Raw genomic sequence first — 22,509 nt, forward strand, 5'->3', positions numbered from 1 at the left:
CAAACTATTATTATTAAGCACAGATAATCTTTGTATAATACACATCAGAGCATTGTTGGCCCGGCTTGAGAGATCGCTACAGGCAGCAGTGAAACTGAGTCGAGTTGAAAACAATATTCCTAAATACTTATACACGTTTACAACAGGTAAAATATCAACCCCATATGTCCATCTTTCCCTTGCACTCAAATATCCACCTTTCCTAAACACAATAATGTTACTTTTACTCATGTTTACCTTTAAATGAAGAGAGGACACTGCCCTGCGTAAATTATTTAACTGAGTCTGTAGACCCACAATAGTCTCTGATAACAACAATAAATCATCAGCAAGCAAAAGAATATACAATTCCAAATAATCATCAGTAAATGTGGCACCATGTCTTCCATTCTCAATTATCTCAAGTGCTAACTCATTAATAAAGAGAGAAAATAAAACTGGGCTACATACATCGCCCTGTTTAACACCAAATGTACAATTAATATAATCCGTAAACTTTGCTCCACATCTCACTTTTATTTTTACATTATCATACATACTCTTCACACACCTAAAGAGTTTCCCTTTTATACCATTTTTTAACAGAATTGGCCAGAGCAAAGCTCTGTTGATGGAATCAAACGCCTTCTCAAAATCTATAAAGGCAACATACAGCTTATGATTCAAAGAAAATTGTTTCTGTACAAAGGCCAACAGTGTAAACATATGATCAATAGTGGAATAATTCTTTTTAAAACCAGCTTGATATTCACCCGTACTGTTATTACATTCAATCCATTCTTGCAACCTGTTATTAATCACAGTACTATAGACCTTGCTACTAACATTACACAGCGAAATTCCACGATAATTATTTGGATCATTCACATCGCCTTTCTTAAACAAAGGGATAACAATGGACTCTGTCCAACTTTCTGGAAATACACCCTTGGAAAACACAAAATTAAACAAGTGTACCAAAAAGTCAATCCCTGGAGAAAAAACATTTTTCAAAAGTTCTCCTATTATTCCATCAGGCCCAGCAGACTTTTGAGAATTTAACTTTCTCATTGCAATCAACACTTCTTCTTTTGAAATAGGACGATTCAAAATACCTTCATCGTCTTCATATTCAATTTCTTCAGCCTCAATTACATCTTTTTCCAATAATACTTTGAAATGCTAAACCAAATATCAACTGGTATGTTGTTCTTTATTTGTTTTCGTTTTGAGGATAATTTATGCATTATATTCCAAAATTCTTGTTGATCATTAACAGATTCAATAAGTTTTTGTAATGTCAAATCATTATGCAATCTTTTCTTTCTTTCTAACATGTTTTTATATTCCCGTCTGGCTTAACAATAAACATTGCGAGCGTGAATGTATTCAGGCTGATTACATCTGCTTAACAACCTCCACACATTTTTTCGGGTTATTCTACACTCTTAATCGAACCAATCATCCGATTGATTATTTGACTTCAAATAAATTCTTTTCTTCATGCAGTCAGCACTTTCCTTAACACAAGTGTTAAATAATTCCAAAGCTCCATTCATATCAGATTCGATCATATTTTGGGCAGACTCTAACCTTGCACACATATCATGTGCACACATCAAATTCACATACGTTTCTGCCTTCTTGATATCCCAAACATACTTCTCAATAAAGCAATCTGCATTCTCACGCATATCATGATAAACATTATCATATGGGAACGTAACATGAAATTCAACTGGCATATGATCTGACTCAATTCGGTCAGCCACCAATAGTTCGCTCGAAGACAGATAATTGCAAATAAATCATAAGACAGCAAAAATTAATCATTAACACTACTCCCCCTCTCTGACATGTAGGTAAAACAGCCCTGCAAATCCCCATTACACACACCAGTAAGAATACAAAGAGAGAGAGAGAGAGAGAGAGAGAGAGAAAGAGAGAGAGAGAGATAGAATGAGAGAGAGAGAGAAAGAGAGGGAGAGAGAATGAGAGAGAGGGAGAGAGACAGAGAGAGAGAGAGAAAGAGAGAGAGAGAGAGAAAGAGAGAGAGAGAGAAAGTGCGAGATAGAAAGAGAGAGAAAGAGACAAATCAGACTTAGAGATAAATAGAGAGCATGAGAAAAAGAGAGATTAGGGTTAGGGTTAATGGACCCCTTGCAATACCACATCTGATTACAATGGACCCCTTGCAATACCACATCTAGTTACAATGGACCCCTTACAATACCACATCTAGTTACAATGGACACCTTGCAATACCACATCTAGTTACAATGGACACCTTGCAATACCACATCTAGTTACAATGGACCCCTTACAATACCACATCTAGTTACAATGGACCCCTTACAATACCACATCTAGTTACAATGGACACCTTGCAATACCACATCTAGTTACAATGGACCCCTTGCAATACCACATCTGATTACAATGGACCCCTTACAATACCACATCTAGTTACAATGGACACCTTGCAATACCACATCTAGTTACAATGGACCCCTTGCAATACCACATCTGATTACAATGGACACCTTACAATACCACATCTAGTTACAATGGACACCTTGCAATACCACATCTAGTTACAATGGACCCCTTACAATACCACATCTGATTACAATGGACACCTTGCAATACCACATCTAGTTACAATGGACACCTTACAATACCACATCTAGTTACAATGGACACCTTACAATACCACATCTGATTACAATGGACACCTTACAATACCACATCTAGTTACAATGGACACCTTGCAATACCACATCTAGTTACAATGGACCCCTTACAATACCACATCTAGTTACAATGGACACCTTGCAATACCACATCTAGTTACAATGGACCCCTTACAATACCACATCTAGTTACAATGGACACCTTACAATACCACATCTAGTTACAATGGACACCTTACAATACCACATCTAGTTACAATGGACACCTTGCAATACCACATCTGATTACAATGGACACCTTGCAATACCACATCTGATTACAATGGACCCCTTACAATACCACATCTAGTTACAATGGACCCCTTACAATACCACATCTGATTACAATGGACACCTTACAATACCACATCTAGTTACAATGGACACCTTACAATACCACATCTGATTACAATGGACACCTTACAATACCACATCTAGTTACAATGGACCCCTTACAATACCACATCTAGTTACAATGGACACCTTGCAATACCACATCTGATTACAATGGACACCTTACAATACCACATCTAGTTACAATGGACCCCTTACAATACCACATCTAGTTACAATGGACACCTTGCAATACCACATCTGATTACAATGGACACCTTACAATACCACATCTAGTTACAATGGACACCTTGCAATACCACATCTAGTTACAATGGACACCTTGCAATACCACATCTAGTTACAATGGACACCTTGCAATACCACATCTAGTTACAATGGACCCCTTACAATACCACATCTGATTACAATGGACACCTTGCAATACCACATCTGATTACAATGGACACCTTGCAATACCACATCTAGTTACAATGGACCCCTTACAATACCACATCTGATTACAATGGACACCTTGCAATACCACATCTGATTACAATGGACACCTTACAATACCACATCTAGTTACAATGGACACCTTGCAATACCACATCTGATTACAATGGACACCTTGCAATACCACATCTGATTACAATGGACACCTTGCAATACCACATCTAGTTACAATGGACACCTTGCAATACCACATCTAGTTACAATGGACACCTTGCAATACCACATCTAGTTACAATGGACACCTTACAATACCACATCTAGTTACAATGGACACCTTGCAATACCACATCTAGTTACAATGGACACCTTACAATACCACATCTAGTTACAATGGACACCTTACAATACCACATCTAGTTACAATGGACACCTTACAATACCACATCTAGTTACAATGGACACCTTGCAATACCACATCTAGTTACAATGGACACCTTACAATACCACATCTAGTTACAATGGACACCTTACAATACCACATCTAGTTACAATGGACACCTTACAATACCACATCTAGTTACAATGGACACCTTACAATACCACATCTAGTTACAATGGACACCTTGCAATACCACATCTAGTTACAATGGACACCTTGCAATACCACATCTAGTTACAATGGACACCTTGCAATACCACATCTAGTTACAATGGACCCCTTGCAATACCACATCTAGTTACAATGGACACCTTACAATACCACATCTAGTTACAATGGACACCTTGCAATACCACATCTGATTACAATGGACACCTTACAATACCACATCTGATTACAATGGACACCTTGCAATACCACATCTGATTACAATGGACACCTTACAATACCACATCTAGTTACAATGGACACCTTGCAATACCACATCTAGTTACAATGGACCCCTTGCAATACCACATCTGATTACAATGGACACCTTGCAATACCACATCTAGTTACAATGGACCCCTTACAATACCACATCTGATTACAATGGACACCTTGCAATACCACATCTAGTTACAATGGACCCCTTACAATACCACATCTAGTTACAATGGACCCCTTACAATACCACATCTGATTACAATGGACACCTTGCAATACCACATCTGATTACAATGGACACCTTGCAATACCACATCTGATTACAATGGACACCTTACAATACCACATCTAGTTACAATGGACACCTTACAATACCACATCTGATTACAATGGACACCTTACAATACCACATCTAGTTACAATGGACACCTTGCAATACCACATCTAGTTACAATGGACCCCTTGCAATACCACATCTAGTTACAATGGACCCCTTACAATACCACATCTAGTTACAATGGACCCCTTACAATACCACATCTGATTACAATGGACCCCTTGCAATACCACATCTGATTACAATGGACACCTTACAATACCACATCTGATTACAATGGACCCCTTGCAATACCACATCTGATTACAATGGACCCCTTGCAATACCACATCTGATTACAATGGACACCTTGCAATACCACATCTGATTACAATGGACACCTTGCAATACCACATCTAGTTACAATGGACCCCTTACAATACCACATCTGATTACAATGGACACCTTACAATACCACATCTAGTTACAATGGACACCTTACAATACCACATCTGATTACAATGGACACCTTGCAATACCACATCTGATTACAATGGACACCTTACAATACCACATCTGATTACAATGGACCCCTTGCAATACCACATCTGATTACAATGGACACCTTGCAATACCACATCTAGTTACAATGGACACCTTACAATACCACATCTGATTACAATGGACACCTTGCAATACCACATCTGATTACAATGGACACCTTGCAATACCACATCTGATTACAATGGACACCTTGCAATACCACATCTGGTTACAATGGACACCTTACAATACCACATCTAGTTACAATGGACACCTTACAATACCACATCTAGTTACAATGGACACCTTGCAATACCACATCTAGTTACAATGGACACCTTACAATACCACATCTAGTTACAATGGACACCTTACAATACCACATCTAGTTACAATGGACACCTTACAATACCACATCTAGTTACAATGGACACCTTACAATACCACATCTAGTTACAATGGACACCTTACAATACCACATCTAGTTACAATGGACACCTTACAATACCACATCTAGTTACAATGGACCCCTTGCAATACCACATCTAGTTACAATGGACACCTTGCAATACCACATCTAGTTACAATGGACACCTTGCAATACCACATCTAGTTACAATGGACACCTTGCAATACCACATCTAGTTACAATGGACACCTTACAATACCACATCTAGTTACAATGGACACCTTGCAATACCACATCTAGTTACAATGGACACCTTGCAATACCACATCTAGTTACAATGGACCCCTTGCAATACCACATCTAGTTACAATGGACACCTTACAATACCACATCTGATTACAATGGACCCCTTGCAATACCACATCTAGTTACAATGGACACCTTGCAATACCACATCTGATTACAATGGACCCCTTGCAATACCACATCTAGTTACAATGGACACCTTGCAATACCACATCTAGTTACAATGGACACCTTGCAATACCACATCTGATTACAATGGACCCCTTGCAATACCACATCTAGTTACAATGGACACCTTGCAATACCACATCTAGTTACAATGGACACCTTGCAATACCACATCTAGTTACAATGGACCCCTTGCAATACCACATCTGATTACAATGGACACCTTGCAATACCACATCTGATTACAATGGACCCCTTGCAATACCACATCTGATTACAATGGACACCTTGCAATACCACATCTAGTTACAATGGACACCTTGCAATACCACATCTAGTTACAATGGACACCTTGCAATACCACATCTAGTTACAATGGACACCTTGCAATACCACATCTAGTTACAATGGACACCTTGCAATACCACATCTAGTTACAATGGACACCTTGCAATACCACATCTAGTTACAATGGACACCTTACAATACCACATCTAGTTACAATGGACACCTTGCAATACCACATCTAGTTACAATGGACACCTTACAATACCACATCTAGTTACAATGGACACCTTGCAATACCACATCTAGTTACAATGGACACCTTGCAATACCACATCTGATTACAATGGACACCTTGCAATACCACATCTAGTTACAATGGACACCTTACAATACCACATCTGATTACAATGGACACCTTGCAATACCACATCTAGTTACAATGGACACCTTACAATACCACATCTGATTACAATGGACACCTTGCAATACCACATCTAGTTACAATGGACACCTTACAATACCACATCTGATTACAATGGACCCCTTGCAATACCACATCTGATTACAATGGACACCTTACAATACCACATCTAGTTACAATGGACACCTTACAATACCACATCTGATTACAATGGACACCTTACAATACCACATCTGGTTACAATGGACACCTTACAATACCACATCTAGTTACAATGGACACCTTGCAATACCACATCTAGTTACAATGGACCCCTTGCAATACCACATCTAGTTACAATGGACCCCTTACAATACCACATCTAGTTACAATGGACCCCTTGCAATACCACATCTAGTTACAATGGACACCTTACAATACCACATCTAGTTACAATGGACACCTTACAATACCACATCTAGTTACAATGGACACCTTACAATACCACATCTAGTTACAATGGACACCTTACAATACCACATCTAGTTACAATGGACACCTTGCAATACCACATCTAGTTACAATGGACACCTTACAATACCACATCTAGTTACAATGGACACCTTACAATACCACATCTAGTTACAATGGACCCCTTACAATACCACATCTGATTACAATGGACACCTTGCAATACCACATCTGATTACAATGGACACCTTACAATACCACATCTGATTACAATGGACACCTTACAATACCACATCTGATTACAATGGACACCTTACAATACCACATCTGATTACAATGGACACCTTACAATACCACATCTAGTTACAATGGACACCTTGCAATACCACATCTGATTACAATGGACACCTTACAATACCACATCTAGTTACAATGGACACCTTGCAATACCACATCTAGTTACAATGGACACCTTACAATACCACATCTAGTTACAATGGACCCCTTGCAATACCACATCTAGTTACAATGGACACCTTACAATACCACATCTAGTTACAATGGACACCTTACAATACCACATCTAGTTACAATGGACACCTTGCAATACCACATCTGATTACAATGGACACCTTACAATACCACATCTAGTTACAATGGACACCTTGCAATACCACATCTGATTACAATGGACACCTTACAATACCACATCTGATTACAATGGACACCTTACAATACCACATCTGATTACAATGGACACCTTGCAATACCACATCTAGTTACAATGGACACCTTGCAATACCACATCTGATTACAATGGACACCTTACAATACCACATCTGATTACAATGGACACCTTACAATACCACATCTGATTACAATGGACACCTTGCAATACCACATCTAGTTACAATGGACACCTTGCAATACCACATCTGATTACAATGGACACCTTGCAATACCACATCTGATTACAATGGACACCTTGCAATACCACATCTGATTACAATGGACACCTTGCAATACCACATCTGATTACAATGGACACCTTACAATACCACATCTAGTTACAATGGACACCTTACAATACCACATCTAGTTACAATGGACCCCTTACAATACCACATCTGATTACAATGGACACCTTACAATACCACATCTAGTTACAATGGACACCTTACAATACCACATCTAGTTACAATGGACACCTTACAATACCACATCTAGTTACAATGGACACCTTACAATACCACATCTGATTACAATGGACACCTTACAATACCACATCTAGTTACAATGGACACCTTACAATACCACATCTGATTACAATGGACCCCTTGCAATACCACATCTAGTTACAATGGACACCTTACAATACCACATCTAGTTACAATGGACACCTTACAATACCACATCTGATTACAATGGACACCTTACAATACCACATCTAGTTACAATGGACACCTTACAATACCACATCTGATTACAATGGACACCTTACAATACCACATCTAGTTACAATGGACACCTTACAATACCACATCTAGTTACAATGGACCCCTTACAATACCACATCTGATTACAATGGACACCTTACAATACCACATCTAGTTACAATGGACACCTTACAATACCACATCTAGTTACAATGGACACCTTGCAATACCACATCTAGTTACAATGGACACCTTACAATACCACATCTAGTTACAATGGACACCTTGCAATACCACATCTAGTTACAATGGACCCCTTGCAATACCACATCTGATTACAATGGACACCTTACAATACCACATCTAGTTACAATGGACACCTTACAATACCACATCTAGTTACAATGGACCCCTTGCAATACCACATCTGATTACAATGGACACCTTACAATACCACATCTAGTTACAATGGACACCTTACAATACCACATCTAGTTACAATGGACCCCTTACAATACCACATCTGATTACAATGGACACCTTACAATACCACATCTAGTTACAATGGACACCTTACAATACCACATCTAGTTACAATGGACACCTTGCAATACCACATCTAGTTACAATGGACACCTTACAATACCACATCTAGTTACAATGGACACCTTGCAATACCACATCTAGTTACAATGGACCCCTTGCAATACCACATCTAGTTACAATGGACACCTTGCAATACCACATCTGATTACAATGGACACCTTACAATACCACATCTAGTTACAATGGACACCTTACAATACCACATCTAGTTACAATGGACACCTTACAATACCACATCTAGTTACAATGGACACCTTGCAATACCACATCTAGTTACAATGGACCCCTTGCAATACCACATCTAGTTACAATGGACCCCTTACAATACCACATCTGATTACAATGGACCCCTTACAATACCACATCTAGTTACAATGGACACCTTACAATACCACATCTAGTTACAATGGACACCTTGCAATACCACATCTGATTACAATGGACACCTTGCAATACCACATCTGATTACAATGGACACCTTGCAATACCACATCTAGTTACAATGGACACCTTGCAATACCACATCTGATTACAATGGACCCCTTGCAATACCACATCTAGTTACAATGGACCCCTTGCAATACCACATCTGATTACAATGGACCCCTTGCAATACCACATCTGATTACAATGGACCCCTTGCAATACCACATCTAGTTACAATGGACACCTTGCAATACCACATCTGATTACAATGGACCCCTTGCAATACCACATCTGATTACAATGGACCCCTTGCAATACCACATCTAGTTACAATGGACCCCTTACAATACCACATCTAGTTACAATGGACACCTTGCAATACCACATCTGATTACAATGGACACCTTGCAATACCACATCTGATTACAATGGACCCCTTGCAATACCACATCTAGTTACAATGGACCCCTTGCAATACCACATCTAGTTACAATGGACACCTTGCAATACCACATCTAGTTACAATGGACCCCTTACAATACCACATCTAGTTACAATGGACACCTTACAATACCACATCTAGTTACAATGGACACCTTGCAATACCACATCTAGTTACAATGGACCCCTTGCAATACCACATCTAGTTACAATGGACCCCTTACAATACCACATCTAGTTACAATGGACCCCTTGCAATACCACATCTAGTTACAATGGACACCTTACAATACCACATCTGATTACAATGGACACCTTGCAATACCACATCTAGTTACAATGGACACCTTACAATACCACATCTAGTTACAATGGACCCCTTGCAATACCACATCTGATTACAATGGACACCTTACAATACCACATCTAGTTACAATGGACACCTTGCAATACCACATCTAGTTACAATGGACCCCTTGCAATACCACATCTAGTTACAATGGACACCTTACAATACCACATCTAGTTACAATGGACACCTTGCAATACCACATCTAGTTACAATGGACACCTTGCAATACCACATCTGATTACAATGGACACCTTGCAATACCACATCTGATTACAATGGACACCTTGCAATACCACATCTGGTTACAATGGACACCTTGCAATACCACATCTAGTTACAATGGACACCTTGCAATACCACATCTGATTACAATGGACACCTTGCAATACCACATCTGGTTACAATGGACCCCTTACAATACCACATCTAGTTACAATGGACACCTTGCAATACCACATCTGATTACAATGGACACCTTGCAATACCACATCTAGTTACAATGGACACCTTACAATACCACATCTAGTTACAATGGACACCTTGCAATACCACATCTGATTACAATGGACACCTTACAATACCACATCTGATTACAATGGACACCTTACAATACCACATCTAGTTACAATGGACCCCTTGCAATACCACATCTAGTTACAATGGACACCTTGCAATACCACATCTAGTTACAATGGACCCCTTACAATACCACATCTAGTTACAATGGACACCTTACAATACCACATCTAGTTACAATGGACACCTTGCAATACCACATCTAGTTACAATGGACCCCTTACAATACCACATCTAGTTACAATGGACACCTTACAATACCACATCTAGTTACAATGGACCCCTTGCAATACCACATCTAGTTACAATGGACACCTTGCAATACCACATCTAGTTACAATGGACACCTTGCAATACCACATCTGATTACAATGGACCCCTTGCAATACCACATCTAGTTACAATGGACCCCTTGCAATACCACATCTAGTTACAATGGACCCCTTACAATACCACATCTGATTACAATGGACACCTTGCAATACCACATCTAGTTACAATGGACCCCTTGCAATACCACATCTAGTTACAATGGACCCCTTGCAATACCAAAAATGATTACAAAGGTGCAAGCAATTTTTCATTTGGGGCCTTTATCTTTTAAAGTTTGTGCGATATAATATTTGACTGGAACAGTTGACACGTGCTGAGCTCGTTCACTCCGGTCTGTGTGATGACGTCATCTTTGCTCGCTGTTCCAATCATCTCTGGAGCTGTTACAAGGGGAGGTAACGAGACAAATCCATAGAGGAACGCAAACAATGGCTTGCCCTTGGACGCGCTGTTCTCTTTGAAGTGTCACTCACAGCTCTCGCGTCATTACAGCTTAGCTTCCATTTCTGTTCTTGTGGCGGTTATTTTCGTTTTTCACTTTGTGTCGCACTTATTTTGTTTTTAATTCGTGTAGCGGTTATTTTAGTTTTAGTTTGTGTAGCGGTTATTTTAGTTTTAGTTTGTGTAGCGGTTATTTTAGTTTTAGTTTGTGTAGCTGTTATTTTAGTTTTAGTTTGTGTAGCGGTTATTTTAGTTTTAGTTTGTGTAGCGGTTATTTTAGTTTTAGTTTGTGTAGCGATTATTTAATGTGTAGCGGTTATTTTAGTTTTAGTTTGTGTAGCGGTTATTTTAGTTTTAGTTTGTGTAGCGGTTATTTAATGTGTAGCGGTTATTTTAGTTTTAGTTTGTGTAGCGGTTATTTTAGTTTTAGTTTGTGCAGCGATTATTTTAGTTTTAGTTTGTGTAGCGGTTATTTTAGTTTTAGTTTGTGTAGCGGTTATTTAATGTGTAGCGGTTATTTTAGTTTTCGTTTGTGTAGCGGTTATTTTAGTTTTAGTTTGTGTAGCGGTTATTTTAGTTTTAGTTTGTGTAGTGATTATTTTAGTTTTAGTTTGTGTAGCGGTTATTTTAGTTTTAGTTTGTGTAGCGGTTATTTTAGTTTTAGTTTGTGTAGCGGTTATTTTAGTTTTAGTTTGTGTAGCGGTTATTTAATGTGTAGCGGTTATTTTAGATTTAGTTCGTGTGGCGTTTTAATTTATTTTTTATTTTTTTTATTTTTTACACTTATTTATTTTATACAAAGACAACACAAGCTTACATTGAAGACATTATGAACGTACTACCTGCTTAATAATAATACAGTCAAATAATAATACAGTCAAATAATAATACAGTCAAAGAAAATAAACCCAAAAAAAAACACACACAAAAAAAACAAATAAAGACAAAACCAACAAAGACATATATATATATATATACAAATCATCACATCTCTGCACAACCTAGCGTACTACCTAACACACAAAGACATATATATACACAAATCATCACATCTCTGCACAACCTAGCGTACTACCTAACAAACAAAGACATATACACAAATCATCACATCTCTGCACAACCTAGCGTACTACCTAACCAACAAAGACATATATATATATATACAGATCATCACATCTCTGCACAACCTAGCGTACTACCTAACACACAAAGACATATATATACACAAATCATCACATCTCTGCACAACCTAGCGTACTACCTAACCAACAAAGACATATATATATATATACACAAATCATCACATCTCTGCACAACCTAGCGTACTACCTAACCAACAAAGACATATATATATATATATACACAAATCATCACATCTCTGCACAACCTAGCGTACTACCTAACCAACAAAGACATATATATACAAATCATCACATCTCTGCACACCCTAGCGTACTACCTAACCAACAAAGACATATATATATATATATACACAAATCATCACATCTCTGCACAACCTAGCGTACTACCTAACCAAAAAAGACATATATATACACAAATCATCACATCTCTGCACAACCTAGCGTACTACCTAACACACAAAGACATATATATACACAAATCATCACATCTCTGCACAACCTAGCGTACTACCTAACCAACAAAGACATATATATACAAATCATCACATCTCTGCACAACCTAGCGTACTACCTAACCAACTTTTCATATGAGGACCATAATTCTACAAATTTGGTAATGTTACCAGCAATGAAACTGAAATATTTTTCTATTTCAAATTTCTTAAAAATATTTCTAACAGTGGTCTTGTCTCTTGTAACTTACTCTTATAAATATAAAACTTTGCAAACAAAATGATACAATCCAAAACCACATCTACGTTAACATTGTTCATACACCCAAACAAAATAAATTCTTCTGTAAAAAGAACATTTGCGCGGTAAATACAACTTCTGTTTAACAAATCTTCCAAATCAGTCCAGAATTTCCGACTAAGCGGGCAGTGCCAAAATATATGGGAAATTGTTTCATTTTCATTTTTGCAAAAGGCACAAAGGGGGCTGTCAAGAATCAAAGCAAAAAAGCATGTGCAGCAGCATTCAGCACACAAGTGAACAACGAAACACTACATCAATACAAGCTGCAAGCATACTAACACAGGCAAAACATTCAAACATTCAAACACCTGATCAAAAATGCACCATATTGAAATAAAAATTAATCAAAATACTGTGTGAAGAAGTGTGTTTTAAGGTTTGATTTGAAGGAACAGAATGTTTGGCAGTGTCGGATAGAGTAAGGGAGAGAGTTCCACGCAACGGCTGCAGAGTGGGAGAAGGCTCTCTGACGGTGCTGTTTGCGACTAAAAGAAGATAGACGGAATATTCTAGTGTCTACAGAGGAGCGGAGGGATCGTGAGGGTGTATAGAGTGTGAACAGGTCAGACAGGTAGGATGGGGCTGAGCCAGATATTATTTTGTAGCAGATACAGCAGCACTTTTATTGGATTCTCAGCTCTACAGGGAGCCAATGAAGTTTCTTAAGCAAGGGGGAACAGGACTGGGACCCAGGGGCTTTGCAGACAAGCCGGGCTGCAGAATTTTGAACGCGCTGCAAAGGATGGATGACAGACTGAGGACAGCCAATGAGAACAGAATTTCCGTAGTCTAATCGAGAAAGAATGTAGGAGGAAACAAGGGTCTTAGTGGCATCTTCGGTAAGGTATGAGCGGATAGAACCTATTCTCTTAAGCGGACTGACAGACTTTCATAACATGGTGTTTCATGGAGAGATCGCTATCAAAAAAGATGCCAAGATCACGGACGGAGACTGAGAATTCAATAGTGCTGCTGCCTAAAGTGATAGAAGGAGGGACAATGACAATGACAATGACAATGACAATGACAATTCTTTATTTAACGAGGGTAGTAGATTAAGCAGTGGTCTGCTTTTTTACATCCAGCCCTCGCCCTAAAGAGGGACTAACTACAACAATGAAGTAAAAATACAAGATAAAACAAATAAAAAATAAAAAACAAACTAAAATTCTACATTTTAACAGATAACTAAAGTGAAAACACATTATACATATGTACACAAAATGCATTGCATTGAGGTAGATTGCGAGTTAATTGATGTGAATTAAGTGGTATAGAGCAGCTTGCACTTTCTCAAGGAGAGAGAGAGAGAGAGAGAGAGAGAGGAGGAAAAGGAGGATTTGGTGAAACGAATGGCCTCTGTTTTGTCACAGTTAAATTTAAGCTTGTTAGTGGACATCCAGAGTTCAACGTCAGCAATGCAAGACTGAAGGGAGGTGGTCATCTGGTCATATTCTGAGGGAGTCGCTGAGTTCTGAAGCTGAGTGTCGTCAGCAAACATTTCGTGGGAAACGGAATGTCTGTCGACGAGGTCAGTCAGAGGGGAGGTGTACATGATAAACAGCACGGGCCCGAGCACAGAGCCCTGGGGAACGCCAAAAAGGAGGGAGGTTTCCTGGGATGGGACGTCGTTTACAATTACAACATTTTTTCTGTCCGAGAGATAGGATCTGAACCAATTTAGAACTGAATTTTGGATGCCGAAAGTGTGCTCAAGGCGGGACAGCAGGATTTCATGATCAATTGTATCGAAAGCGGCCGAAAGATCTGACAGGAGGAGCAGGGAAATTTTGTTATCGTCTAAGGAAGTCAAAATGTTGTTGAGGATACTAAGGACTGCGGTCTCTGTGCTATGGCCCGTGCGGTAAGCTGACTGCCACCTAGCTTTTGATCTTATCAACATACCATCAATCTTTTTCTTCCTCAAATTTTTCAGCTGGGTATTGAACATTTCAATCTGTAATAAGGAATCATTGGTCACATTATTTTCTAATAACTGTAAATTTATCATTAATTCTTTTTCAGTATTTACTTCTCTTTTTTTTTCGAAGGCGTAGGCAATTGTCTTTCCCCTAATTTCCATTAACAAGGTTTGAAAAAATAACTGATCACTAATTCTAACATTGGGTATTAAATGTATACCATCCATATTATACACTGGCAGTGCGTAAAACTTCTTCACATCAATAATTAGTTTCTTTAACTCTTTAACATATTCACTATCAAACATCAGCGAGTTATTCAATTTCCAAAAAGGTCTGTCTCTTTTTATATCTTCTGTCTTTAAAGTAAGTATTACTGGCGAGTGGTCAGATCTATAACCACACTCAATGTCACAACCATTTACCTCCATCAACAAATTATTTGACATCAGGAAATAATCCAATCTCCCTTGTTTAAGAGAATTAAATTTCCTCCATGTATAACGGCGTCTATCGGGGTAAAGATCCCTCCAGACATCTATCAAATCATAGAGATCCATCATATCTCTTATCTTTTTTCTTGACTGAGGCCGATTTACATTACATTCATAATCACCACCAATAATAACATAATCATTTCCAATCTGTCTAATCATTGCGCTTACATTTTCAAAAAAGGAGGCTTTATCTCCACTGCTAGGTCCATATATATTTACAATAGTGTACCTCTTTTTCAAAAATTCAACATCCATAATAATGAAACAACCATCCTTGTCACGAACAACATTGTGCACTTTATGTTCAAAATTATTATTAAACATAACCGCAACACAATTTTTATTAGAGGCGCATCCAGACAACCACACTGAGTAGCCCCAGCATGCTCTTACATGTTGTTCATCTTGATATTTCAAATGTGTTTCCTGTAAAAAATAAATATTACATTTTTTTCCTCTCAAAAAATTAAAAACATCTAGTTACAATTAAATGTACAAATTCGAAAACCGTTCTGTTCACACATTGTGAATAAAAAAACACTCCATATAGACTGGATAACATGCTTGGTTGCATAAATGCGTTATATATTGTGTGTAAAAAATGTCTGTTTGTCTGTCTGTCTGTAAATAATTCCATTTCAAACGGCAGAAATTAATATGTAAGCGCCTAGGGCTATATCTAGATTAGGCGCATAAAAAATGATCACAATAATAATAATAATAAAGCCTGTTTGGCATTCAGTCCATTGAACACAAAAGTAAACCACACTTTATAACAACGGCAGTGTGGGAGAACAAGGGAAATAACTGTTCGACACATAAATATGCACTCATTTGAACTAAGGTTGAGTTCGGAAAGTTCGTTGGGTAAACTCATACTTCGAAAGAAGGCTAAGCTTGTTTGGTTTAAACATAAGTTTATTTTAACAAAGATTACAATCATGACATGTATACAAAGTTCACAGAAACAGCAACAAGCTAGAAGCTTATAGTGGTGTTCCTGCATGACAGTACAACATAAGGCGGTAACGGCTGAAAAATGTGTCTCAATAACCAAATCTATTAATAACGTAATGAACGTTGCATAATGATGATAAAGAAAGACAGTAAAGGAAGGAAGGAGGGAAAGAAGATGAATAAAAGAAGAGGGATGGGTAGGAGATGTGCAGAAGTTAAAGTTGTTGTCCGGCTTGTAGAGCATTTATTCTGATTTACCCAAAGCGGCCTGAACGTTTAATGAGCGAGTGTACGGTGGAACAAATTTTCCTGTTCAAATCTGAGGAATACTGTCTGTCTCCGTTTAAAAGGTGGGGGAGGTGAATTATGTGATTGGGGAGGGTACAGTTTAAATGAAAAGCAAGCAAACATGAAAAGAAAATTGAATGAAAATTGTACATCAAAACAAAAATCAGTTTTAGAATACATATATAATATTTATGGTGTTAGCGAGTAAGAGATAGGGAGGGAGAGAGGGAGGGAGGGAGGGGGAAAGTGAGAGATAGGGGGAGAGTGAGAGAGAGAGAGAGGGGGAGAGAGAGAGAGAGAGAGAGAGAGAGAGAGAGAGAGAGAGAGAGAGAGAGAGAGAGAGAGAGAGAGAGGGAGAGAGAGAAAGAGAGAGAGAGAGACGAGTAGACGTATCGATTTTGTTTTCACTTTACATGTTTATCTGTTCGAAACGGCCGGACTGTCCAATAAATTCCTGCACTGTTAAAAAGATTTTTTTGTTAATCTTTGTTTGCAAGGAGGGGTTTCCATGAAGTAGAATATCTGTGTGTATGAGGTTGTTGGTTAGTTTGTTGATTGTGTTGTTTCTTGCAGCTAAGTGTAAACGGCATTCTAGTAAGAAGTGTGTTGCAGTTTCTGTTCCATCACCACAGTCGCATACGCTGTTTTCCGCAAGGTGTCGCTCAACTAAGTCTTTCTTTAGATCGCTAATATTAAGTCTCATTTTTGTGTGGATTATTTGTGTTTGTCGACTGCCACTGTAGAAGTAAACGGGAATTTGTGTGTCGTCTTTTGTTAAGTAATGTTTAAATTCCCCGAGGAGTCGGTTAACTGTATTTGTTCAGGTAGTTGGTTCCAGAGTACTGTTGTCGAAGGAAAAAAGGATGTTTTGTACGTTTCTGTTCGATGTGGGGGTATACTTCGTTCTAAGGGGCGGCGTCTGTGGTAGGGGTTGTTGGCTGCTACGAGAGGTGGGAGTGCTGCTTGTAGGTATGGGGGGGTCTTGTCGTGAGTAATTTTATGGAACATTGTTAGTTTATGACGGTTACGCCTTTCAGATAATGATTGGAGTCCAGATTCTCCGTAAAGCTTAAAGTGACTGGTTCCGCGGACAGCTCCGATGATTGTTCGTATTGCATCTAGGTTTAACTTTTCGAGTTCATCTGTTAGGGTTTTGCTACAATTGTCCCATATTATGTCGCAATAATCAAAGTGTGGTAGAATGAAGGATTTAAACAACATTTCTAATGATTTTCGGCTCAGTCTATATTTGTATGTACGCAAGCAAGCTACGAGAGTTCTGCACTTTGCAACAAGAGATTTTATATGTTCATCCCATTTACAGTTGTTTTGTATTATTATTCCTAAGTGTTTGTGATTTTGGGAACTTTCAAGGATGGTATTGCCAAAGTTTAGATCTGCGATATCAGGGGTTCTTTGTGTACAAAAGTTCACCAATTCAGGTTTTGCATGGTTAAATGCTACCTTCCATGTTTCTGCCCAATTTACAATTTTTTCAAGATCTGAGTTTAAAATTTCGGCACGGATGTTGTGATTGGCTAAAGACAAGTACATGCTAGTGTCGTCAGCAAAAAGCTTAATCGTAGATTCTATATCACGTACAATGTCGTTTACATAAATTAGGAAGAGCAAAGGTCCAAGAACTGAACCTTGAGGAACTCCCGCTACTACTGGAAGATAAGTTGATTTACTGCCTTTTAATACAACTGCTTGCTTTCGATCTGTTAGATAGTCTGTGAACCAGTTTAATAATGGCCCATTAATTCCAGCGGCTTCGAGTTTATGCAATAAGCCCCGGTGCCAAACTCTATCGAATGCTTTGGATATATCAAAGAAGATTGCTTTGGTAGTTATTCTATTATCGAGTGATTTGCATATGTCATTGTATATTGTAAGAAGCTGGTAAACAGTTGAGTCTCCAGGGATGAAACCGGACTGCGACTCTGTAATGATATTGTTTTGTGTTAAGTAGTCAAAGACATGAATTTGTATACATTTCTCTAGTGTTTTGCCAACACAGCTTAGGAGGGAGATTGGACGATAATTACTACCTGTATCTTTGTTTCCCTAAGCTTGTTTGGTTCAGAGAAGACTGTGGCGGTTTTTATATCGCTTCACGCGACTTGTTTATTCCTGCGCGCGTGTAGACTTGTGTGTATCTGTCACTCCAAACTTCTTCGTCTGTCGTGACGTGACCTTGACCTTCCTGTTTCTTGCTACAACTCCTTTTATGTTCTCTCCTCTATTTTCTGTTTTTTTCTTCCCCCTCAAACCTATCTGTTTCTTGTACTAATTAATTTTCTGTTCTCTCCTCTATTTTCTGTTTTCTTTTCTCCCCCTCAAATCTCTCTGTATCTCAAGCCTATTCTTGGTCTATTCGCTGCCAATTCTGTCTCATGCCGCCCTGAAGTTATTCGCAGTTGAGCAGTGTTATCGCAGCGAGTGGTGAATGTAGTTCACAATTACCCCCCCCCCCCCCCCCTGCTCTCTCCGGGCGCTCTGCAGATAAGGCCTCACAATGACGTGGCGATGCTGAGAGGGAGGTGCAGGTAGTTGGATCGGAGATGGGGGGGGGGGGGGGTGTGTGTGTGTGTGGGGGGGGGAGTGTGTGTGTGTGTGGGGGGGGAGTGTGTGTGTGTGGGGGGAGTGTGTGTGAGTGTGTGTTTATGTGTGCGTGTGTGTATGTGTATGTGTGCGTTTAAGTGTGTGGGTGGGGGTGGGGTGTGTTTGTGTTTGTGTGTGTGTGTTTATATGTGTGTTTGTGTGTGTGAGAGAGTGGGGGGGGGGAGAGGGTTATTACAGAAGAATTTGGCAGGTAAGGGGACCAGGTAGTCTGCAGGAGGTGAATGGTGGGGAGGGGGGGGGGTGCTGAGGTGAGGATCGTAAGACGATATGACTCAAGACTCAAAGACATGCAAAACAACTGGACCGATCTTCATGAAATTTCACATGAGAGTTTCTGGGTATGATATCCCCGGACGCTTTTTTATATTTTTTTCGATAAATGTCTTTGATGACGTCATATCCTGCTTTTTGTGAAAGTTGAGGCCGCACTGTCACGCCTTCATTTTTGAATCAAATTGATTGAAATTGAGGTCAAGCAATCTTCGACGAAGTCCGGACCTTGGGATTGAATTTCAGCTCCGCAGCGTAAACATTAGTTAATTCGTTTGCTCATGAAAGTTGTCATTAAAATCGAATTTTCACTAACAGATTCAAAAAGGATTGCTTCGTATCCCCAAATTTCTACTGATTTCATAAACATATACATATGTCATCATTACTATAAAAATGTGCTCAGAATTACATAAAATAGGTTTAAGTAAGTACTGCGTTCGTGCGCTACGCGGAGATGAGCGTGACCCGTTTCGGTTTTTCGGTGTGGTTAGTCAAGACTATCTTAATTAATATGGTCTTGGCGATGACTGATTTTTGGTGTTAATCTGTTACTTTGATGCCGACAGCTTGACTAAATGTTTTTATATCGCTTCACGCGACTTGGTTTTTTTCTGCAACCGTCTGTGCTAATGCTGGCAATATGGCGTCTCCAGGAGGTCTTCCCTGTGTAGCCTGTCATTAATTGCTGTGCTAATGCTGGCAATATGGCGTCTCCAGGAGGTCTTCCCTGTGTAGCCTGTCATTAATTGCTGTGCTAATGCTGGCAATATGGCGTCTCCAGGAGGTCTTCCCTGTGTAGCCTGTCATTAATTGCTGTGCTAATGCTGGCAATATGGCGTCTCCAGGAGGTCTTCCCTGTGTAGCCTGTCATTAATTGCTGTGCTAATGCTGGCAATATGGCGTCTCCAGGAGGTCTTCCCTGTGTAGCCTGTCATTAATTGCGCGAAGTCGACTTTACGGAGCAGGCTGCACGACGCTTTGGAAGCGAATTTTTGCAAAAGAATATCGTGAAGTCGACTTTACGGAGCAGGCTGCACGACGCTTTGGAGGCGAGTTTTTGCAAAAGAGTATCGCGAAGTCGACCTGGGGCCCTATCCAGGACGTGGGACGTCTCGAGAGAAAGTCAAAGACCCAATTCCTATCCCTGGGCCGGCGTAACGATTTCTTGTTTCGCCTGGGACCAGGCTTCGCATTCGATACATACCCCACACTCAAACGTTGCTTCCCTGTCAAATTAAAGAGGTACACTTATTTCAGTGTCAAATTAAAGGTACACTTATTTCAGTGTCAAATGAAAGAGGTACACTTATTTCAGTGTAAAATTAAAGAGGTACACTTATTTCAGTGTCAAATTAAAGAGGTACACTTATTTCAGTGTCAAATAAAAGAGGTACACTTATTTCAGTGTCAAATTAAAGGTACACTTATTTCAGTGTCAAATAAAAGAGGTACACTAATTTCAGGAAAAAAAAAGCAGATCAGTTTCCTGCAAGTAAGTGAAATTCGTGGTGACAGAGTTTACCCCAACATTCCATTCCTTCGAAACGTGCACCAAGTAGTTACGTCCCTTGAATGACGGAAAGGAGGGATTTTGTGATGAAGCAAAAATCTAACTTAAAATTAGAGTGTTAAGGCCGATCACCAGTACGTGTTAAGGCCGATCACCAGTACGTGTTAAGGCCGATCACCAGTACGTGTTAAGGCCGATCACCAGTACGTGTTAAGGCCGATCACCAGTACGTGTTAAGGCCGATCACCAGTACGTGTTAAGGCCGATCACCAGTACGTGTTAAGGCCGATCACCAGTACGTGTTAAGGCCGATCACCAGTACGTGTTAAGGCCGATCACCAGTACTTTGGAAGAGAGGCGGGGTATTGAGTGTGCAGTTTAGTCCAGATCAAAAAGGCCGAATTAGAATGCTGGGCCAAAACAGGAGACCATTACACCGGATTCAGCATGCCTGGGCTGGGGTGAAGAGCTGAGAGATACCCCTACAGGGCTGTATGTACATGACCCCCCCCCCCTCCACCACACACAAAAACACGTCATTGCGCTGCACGTTTCTATGACGCCACGTTGCAAACACACCTGTTTCTTTCTAATTGGCTAATTCCCTGCCATCCCCTACACTCACCTGTCGACATTACCACCCCATAATTCCCTGCCAAAAT

At 39.4% G+C, this 22,509-nt stretch overlaps 1 protein-coding gene across 1 annotated transcript in view; it reads right to left on the reverse strand.

Moving 5' to 3' along the window:
- The window catches only part of LOC138972015 (mucin-21-like), a 39,652-nt gene extending 17,170 nt beyond the window's left edge, over positions 1 to 22,482 (reverse strand). Inside the window, exon 1 of the mRNA XM_070344857.1 lies at positions 22,473 to 22,482. Within this exon, the coding sequence (XP_070200958.1) occupies positions 22,473 to 22,482 (10 nt within the window). The remainder of the gene's footprint in view (positions 1 to 22,472) is intronic.
- Positions 22,483 to 22,509: the final 27 nt, after the last annotated feature.

Source organism: Littorina saxatilis, linkage group LG7 (genome assembly GCF_037325665.1).
Source record: "Littorina saxatilis isolate snail1 linkage group LG7, US_GU_Lsax_2.0, whole genome shotgun sequence".
Taxonomy (NCBI): Eukaryota; Metazoa; Mollusca; class Gastropoda; order Littorinimorpha; family Littorinidae; genus Littorina; species Littorina saxatilis.